The 7,559-nt window shown below is 57.4% G+C and overlaps 1 protein-coding gene across 1 annotated transcript; it reads left to right on the forward strand.

Annotated features, from left to right (window-relative positions):
- Nucleotides 1-2,134: 2,134 nt before the first annotated feature.
- LOC104544046 (ras-related protein Rab-26-like) lies at nt 2,135-5,433 on the forward strand (the record flags this gene model as incomplete). Its single annotated transcript, XM_010188789.1, has 7 exons — nt 2,135-2,176; nt 2,871-2,937; nt 3,324-3,376; nt 4,276-4,341; nt 4,479-4,535; nt 5,071-5,147; nt 5,334-5,433. Coding segments are annotated over 7 exons (462 nt in total), but the record flags the coding sequence as incomplete, so codon positions are not given.
- Between the last annotated feature and the right edge of the window lie 2,126 nt (nt 5,434-7,559).

A 7,559-nucleotide genomic window follows, 5' to 3' on the forward strand; every position in this document is an offset into this window, starting at 1 on the left:
GGCAGGCAGGGAAGCAGAAAGGGATGCAGGCAGGGATACTGGTACGGATGCAGGGAGGGATGCAGGCAGGAGGTGGGCAGGGATGTGGGCAGGGATGCAGAAAGGGATGTGGGGCAGGGATGCTGGTACGGATGCAGGCAGGAGGCAGGTAGGGATGCAGACATGGATACAGGTAGGGATGTGGGCAAGGATGCAGACAGGGATGCAGGGAGGGGTGCTGGTATGGATGCAGACATGGATGCAGGCAGGGATGTGGGCAAGGATGCGGACAGGTATGCGGGATGGGATGCAGGGCAGGGTTGCAGGCAAGGATGCAGGGAGAGATGCAGGCAGGGGTGCAGAAGGGGATGCAGGCAGAGATGCTTGTATGAATGCAGGCAGGAGGCGGGCAGGGATGCAGGCATGGATGCAAACAGGGATGCAGATGTGGATGCAGACATGGATGCAGGCAGGGATGCAGATATGGATGCAGGCAGAGAAGCAGAAAGGGATGCAGGCAGAGATGCTGGTATGGATGCAGGCAGGGATGCAGGCAGGAGGTGGGCAGGGATGCAGACATGGATGCAGACAGGGATGCAGATGTGGATGCAGGCAGGAGCACCTCTGCCCTGGACGCTGCTCTGTTCCACACCAAAACCCCAGGAAATCCATTTCCCCCCCCTTCAGCAGCACCTGGGTCCGCGTGCAGACTTTAATTAGGTTTAAGCATTCCCCCTCCCTAAAATGTAGGTCAGTGGTAATTAGTGTGAATCCTGCTGCTGCCTGCTTTGCTTTTAATTAAGCTCCTGGAGCGGAGGTCGATGCAGGAGGTGCACCTTCAGGTTTTTTTTTTGGCTGCTCACCGGATGCTTCGTGGTCAATGCAGCTCGGTTGGGCAGTGCTGTCCCTGGTCACCCATGGGACATGGCCACGCTGGGGACACAACCATGTCAGAGGCACAGCTGTGCCCTGAGCTGGAGGTGCTGGTGCAGCCGCAGGGAATAGCACTTTTTTGGGTGCTTATTTTAATTGGAAGCTCATGGTGCCAGCATCTGTGGACCCGGGGCTCCCATCCCCTGCACTGGTCCGGTGTAGTACCAGGACCTGGGGTCAGACCTGGGTTTTGGAGGGCAAATGGGGCATGGAAACGGGGTTTTCTGCTGAAAGCAGAAAGTCTTCAGCCCCATCTCACCCCTGAAACGGGTGCCCGAGCCCTTTTCGGCTCCCCCACCCCGGCTGCCTGTGTTTGCACTCCCCGGCTGTGAATCACTCGGCTCCCCCGTCTCGCTGGCTGCCTTTGAAGGTATTTATAAACCACCGCTGCTGGAGCTCACTGTGCGGATTGAGCGCTCCGGCTCGCTCCTGCCCTCTCCTCTGCGCCCGAATCCTCGCTGCTGGGCGAGCAGAGATGCGCGGGGGCCGAGATGCTCCCCCTGCCCTAATTAACACCAGCAATTAAGAGCCTTGCTGGCACCGTCCTGGCAGGGTGATGCTGGCATCCCGAAGGTTTTGGTGGCACCGGAGCCAGTGCTGGGAAAGGCAGGGATTGGGGCTGAGTCCGTGTGCATGGGAAGGGGAGAGCACAGAGAAATGGGATTTAAATTGGGCATCGCCGGAGCAGCGAGCGGCTGCTCCACCGCTCCGGGTGCGCCGGTCCCCGGCCGCGTTTCCATCGCATCCGACTCATTACGGCGCTAATTCCTGTGGATTGAGCAGGCAAATTAATCTCTCCTCTGCGCCTTCCCCTGGGGCTCGCTGGTTCGTTAGGGCTGGGCTTGATTAAAGCTCAGCCAGCCGGGTGCTGGGGACGCGGTCACGATGCATCCCCTGCCCCGAGGGGGCTCCGCTGGAGGGGCTCTGCCCCCTCCTCTGCCAAAATCAAGCAAAACAGGGGAAAAAAAACCAAAACAAACCCAAACCTGAGAGAGAAACCTCTCAGTGGGAGAAAAATGGGCAGAAATGGCAGGGAGAGGAGTTATTTTTAAGTTGCTCGCTGAATATGCAGTAGCTGTGTCTTTCGCAGGCCGTTAAAACAGGATGCTGGTGCTCGTTAATTTATCGCCAGAGGTCGTCTCCACGGGAGGGCGAGGGCTGAAGCATCCAGATGGGTGCACCACGCTCGCCCCTCACCGCCCTTTTCTCTCCTCTCTTGCAGAACAAGGTGCTGACGGTGGACGGGGTGAAGGTGAAGCTGCAGGTACGGCCCTTGCTGGCCCCCCAGTTTTGGGGCTGGGCAGAGGAGCACCCCAGGAGCAGGTTCCCCATCTCCATCCGTTGCTGTTGTGTCCCCCAGGGCAGCCTCAGGGGCTGTTTTGGCTGCTCTGTCCCCTTGGTGGGGGCTGCTCTGGCTGTGGTGGTCCCAGTCCCAGCCCAGCTCCTTGCTGCTGCTGATTGGTGACACTGGTGACACTGGGAAGGGGTTTGCCCCATGTTTCCAGCGATCTCCTGCTGTGGGAGAGGCGGAGGATGCTGAGAGGGACCCCCAAAGGGATCCCCATCCTCTGGGACATGCTGGAAATGCCGTGTCCCTCCTCAGCCCCCCAAGTCCTGACCGTTTCCCTGACCCCATTGCCCAGAGCTCAATAACAACGTTAACAAAGTGGGTCTCTGCAAACACACCGCTGCGTGCAGAACTGATCAATGAGATTAGCAGGTCCCCATGCATCCATCTACCTCATGGATTTTCTGATTAAGGGGTACGGTGGGAGCCCTTTGCCATGCTCCGTCATGGACCCGCTGCTTCAATATTTCTTGTGCTCGTCATTTTTCCTATTGCCATCCCGAGGAGGGAAGGGCTGAGGAGGCTCCCTGGGCTCGCGCTGGTCGGGTGGGTGCCGGTTTTGGTGCTGGTGCCCCCCCGATGGATGCCTCTGCTCCCCTCTGCCTTGCAGATCTGGGACACGGCCGGGCAGGAGCGCTTCCGCAGCGTCACCCACGCCTACTACCGGGATGCCCACGGTAAGCACAGGGGGCAGCACCCCCCTACAGCCCCTCATTGCCCCAAGACACAGATCCAGGCCAGGGGAGATGGGATCCAATGGGTTTGGGAATCACCGGAGTTGGGAATCAATCGCTGGAGCCGTTTCCCCATAGGCAGCCACTGAGGATGGAGGAGCCTCTGCACATTGAGGTGCCAACACCACACACCGCAGGCATTGCCCGTGGTGGACTGAAGCATTTTGCTTTATATTTTACAGCAGGGACCTGCTTTAACGCCGTGTTTCTGGGCATTAACTGCCTGGGGAATGGCACAGAGCGAGCTCAGAGCTATGCTTGCCCAGGAACCATCCCTAATGCACTGTCCCTAACTTGCTGTCCCTCATGCACCGTCCCTCTCTCTGCAGCCCTGCTCCTGCTCTACGATGTCACCAACAAAGCGTCCTTTGACAACATCCAGGTATGACAACACCGGTAAATGAGCGCGGGCAGTGTCACTGAGTGAGGCTCCCTCGTCCTCTGCATCTCCCCATGGGCACCGCGTTGTCCCCAACCACCCTAGTGCCAGACCCGGGCAGGGAGAGGGGTCACATCCCCCCAGGCTGACCCCAGGCCCCGGTGTGGGGGCTTCAGGGGTGCTGGGGAGCGGTGTTGGAGTGGTGTAATGGCTCTGATATATTTGGGGGGGACACAGCAAATGTCACCCGCTGTGCCAGGGGGACAGGAGGACATGGCCTCGGCATCCCCTCCCCTCACCTGGGTGTGCCATGAGCACGGGAGGTGCTGGCATTGACACCCTGAGGTGGGGAGCAGAGCCATGATCCCCCAAACCTGCTTCTGGGGGTCCTGCAGCCCCCTGAGCCCCTGGCCCGGGGTGCCCAGAGCTGTCCCTGCACCGGAGCATCCTTTGGTTGGCAGCACCGCGCCTGCCACCCCCCTGTGCCCACAGTTCTGTAATGGGGGGACAGGGCACATCCTGCCACCCTGCTGCCCTGTCACCAGTGCCACCAGTGCATTGTCCAGCCTGAGGAGCTGGATGGCCCGAGGAGGGGTGTGATGGAGAGCAAGGACTGGTCCTTAACCAGGCTGTGGGGCCACTCACACCGCAGGGACAGGGATTACCAGGAGTTAGGGCAGGTTTGATGAGATCAGGCTGGATTAGAGGGCAGGGAGCCGGGCTCAGCCGCCTGCTGGGACGAGCGCGCTCAGCAGCGGGGCAGGATGTGGGCATGGGGCACATCCTGGAGCAAACCTTCAGCCTTATCCTTCAAAAAGGAGGATGATCTTTAGTCTTTAGTCCTAAAACCTCCTCCTCCTGGAGCTGTTGCTGACCCCATCCCTCTGGCTCCCTCCCTGCAGGCTTGGCTGACAGAGATCCACGAGTACGCGCAGCAGGACGTGGTCCTCATGTTGCTGGGGAACAAGGTGAGCCCTGCACCTTCACCACGGCCTCCTCTTCCTCCCGGGATGGAGCCGTGCTCCAGGGGAGCCTGGGAGGGCGTAAGGGACATGGGGACCCCTCCCGAACCATCCCAAATTGCCCTTTGCTGTCCCCATCGCAGGTGGATTCAGCCCAGGACAGAGTGGTGAAAAGGGAAGATGGAGAAAAATTAGCCAAGGTGAGTGGGGGTGAGGTGTTGGGTGCTCTGACTGGGGATGTGTGGGTGCAACAGCTCCTACTTGGTGTGTGCCAGTGAATGGTCAACGGAGACCAGTCTGACCCAAATACACCAGTGAAATGGTCACTGGAGACCAGTCTGACCCCAAATACACCAGTGAAATGGTCACTGGAGACCAGTCTGACCCAAATACACCAGTGAAATGGTCACTGGAGACCAGTCTGACCCCAAATACACCAGTGAATGGTCACTGGAGACCAGTCTGACCCAGAATACACCAGTGAATGGTCACTGGAGACCAGTCTGACCCAATATACAGCAGTGAAATGGTAAATGGAGACCAGTCTGACCCAAATACACCAGTGAATGGTCACTGCAGACCAGTCTGACCCAGAATACACCAGTGGATACCAGTAAATGGAGGCCAGTCTGACCCAAATACACCAGTGAATGGCTCCTGTGTCCGGGGTGGGATCTGGGATGGGATACGAGCATCCCCCGGTGACGTTCCTGACGCTGAGGTCTCGTCCTGCAGGAGTACGGCGTGCCCTTCATGGAGACCAGCGCGAAAAGCGGCCTCAACGTTGACCTGGCGTTCACAGCCATCGCCAAGTAAGCGCCTGGGGGCAGGGCTCGGGCTCTTGGGCTGGCAAGCGTTTGCCGTCTCCCATGAAATACCAAAGTTTCCGTCACATTTTGCTTTAGCAACGCACAGAGACCCAATCGAGTTCAACCGAGCTGGGCCAGGCAGAGAAATAACGTGGTTTTGGGGTATTTTTCCCCCCCCCTTTCCTGCAGGGAATTGAAGCACAGGTCCATGAAGCTCCCCAACGAGCCCAAATTCACGCTCCACGACTACGTGAAGAAGGAAGTGAGAGGCTCGGGCTTGCGGCGCTAGGCGCTCGGTGCGTTTGTACAGAGACTCACGCCAACGCTCCCTCCTCGTGGCCAGTGTGTGCATGTCCGTCCGTCCCTCTGTCCGTCTGTCGTGTCCGTGTCTGCCCAAAGTCGAGCTGAGACCTGGGGAATGGAAGCAGCAGCAGGAAAAGCCCTCCTGGCCGGGGCGGGGGAACGCCAGGAGCCGTATGGGGCTTGATGTTAATGAGAGTTATGGGGTGATGAAGGGGAACGAACCCCTGTTCCCCACCAAGCACCAGGGTAGGGAAACGTCCCAAATTTTCTGTCCCCGCTGTCCGGACTTGTTCTCGTGGCAACCCTTTCTGCCTTCGCGTTGTGCTCCTCCTCGATGGAGGCTTCTCCTGCGAGCGAGCTCCTGCACAGCCCCGTTGTACAGAGCCCCCCAATGTTTATCCGCTCGGTGGAGGCGCCGGTTCCCTCACTGCCGCCGCTCCCAGCCCTTTAATCGAGGAGAAATCTCGTGTACCGCAGCTTATTCGAAATACTTTCGTGTGAGTGTGATGGCGTTCTTAGACTGCAGCAGCGCTTTGGTATCTTCAAAAGTTCTCCCGGGACAGCTCTTTCTGATGGCTGAGAGCTGCGGGGACGCTGCAGGCACCGATCTCACAGGTTCAGCCTCTCCTGCCAGCTCCCTTCAATGGACTCCTCACCCCTTTGGTCCGTGCCAGGCGTTTGGCTTCTTTTCTTTTATCTTTTCTTTATTGTAAAGCTGCACTTCCGAGTACCAGTCTGAATCTGGATGAAGCATTTGGCAGTTTTCTTCTTTGAAAATTCCCCCTGCGCTGCCCTAAACCGGCCACTTTTTAAATGAAATAACCCATCCTTCGCGCTCCAGCCGAGCACCAGCTCTGCCGGGGGTGGCTTCAGACACCCCTGCCCCACCTTTTGCTGGGGGTCTCAGCCCCAAAACCGCAGCCCCGACCCCCGCAGCTGCTGTGATTCAGGCAGGGACTCGCGGAGCTGCAGTGAAATGAGCAGCTGCCGCTCGGAGCAGGTCCTGCACACAACGGTGTGAAAAGGGATCCTAAAATAAACCTGCCAAGAACACAGCGCCTCTTCCTAAATAGCTTTGTGGGGAGAAACAAGTCTCTCAGCTGTCTGCTTTAAATTTTATTTAAATTCCTTCTTGAAAAGCCATTTCTGCAGGAATATTTGCACGGCAGGAGCAGGTTTGATCTGCTGGTGGCAGCAAGTGGGGGGTCCCTGTGTCCCCCCTCAGCAGCACCCGCTCCTCAGCCGAGACTGAATATTCAGGTGTTCCAATACCTGAACTCTCCCCACCTTTACCTGCTCTACAAAACAAGCAGCAAACACAGGGAGGGCTCTGCAAGTTGCCAGGGCATCGTCAAGGTGTAAAAACCAAGGGCCTGGCACCTTGCAGTGCTGAAGGAAAAGCTCACAGCGCTTCTTTTCCTTCTTCAGTGTGGGACCAAAACCAACTAAAAACCAATCTACAGGTGGATGTAACGTAAACGTGCCTGGTGGGAGCTGCCTCCACTCCAGCAGCCATCACAGCTGCTGTTAGACCCAAATTTTAAGCCACGCAGCCCCCGTCTCTCCCAGTCTCCAGGTCCCTCTCTAGGACTGGGCTCGCAGCGCCCGCACCCCGACCTCTTTCGTGGGCCTTTGCTGCCACCATGCGATGAGGACCCAACCGCTCAGACTCCGGCGCTCCCTGCAGCTGCTCATTTTCGCTGGCTCTTGTTTACAGCTTTTGGTTCATTCCTGTTAATAAAATTTTTTAATAATCTTGGTGGCTACGACGGTATTTTTATTGTCTGACACACACCCGCACTGCTTCATCTTTCAAACGGCTCAGCTCATTCATGAGCTCATCCCTCTGTTACCAACGGGTCCAAGTGCTCCAGTGCACCCAGCAGGAACTGAAGGGAGCTGGGCAAAGCGAAGCTGCACGTTTTAAGATGCTCTGGTTCCCCAAAAGCCAACAGTGACAGCAGAAATGGACTCAGGGTGCCCTAATACAAAGTCGAAAGTCAGTTTGCGGTTTTACATGCCATCCATGTGAGAAACAGAAGCAAAACACATCTTTTGAAAGCTTTATTAAATTCGTAAGCTGAAACACGGGCCTAACATAGAAGCCAAAGT

This window comes from Mesitornis unicolor, unplaced genomic scaffold, assembly GCF_000695765.1.
Source record: "Mesitornis unicolor isolate BGI_N332 unplaced genomic scaffold, ASM69576v1 scaffold22077, whole genome shotgun sequence".
NCBI lineage: Eukaryota > Metazoa > Chordata > Aves > Mesitornithiformes > Mesitornithidae > Mesitornis > Mesitornis unicolor.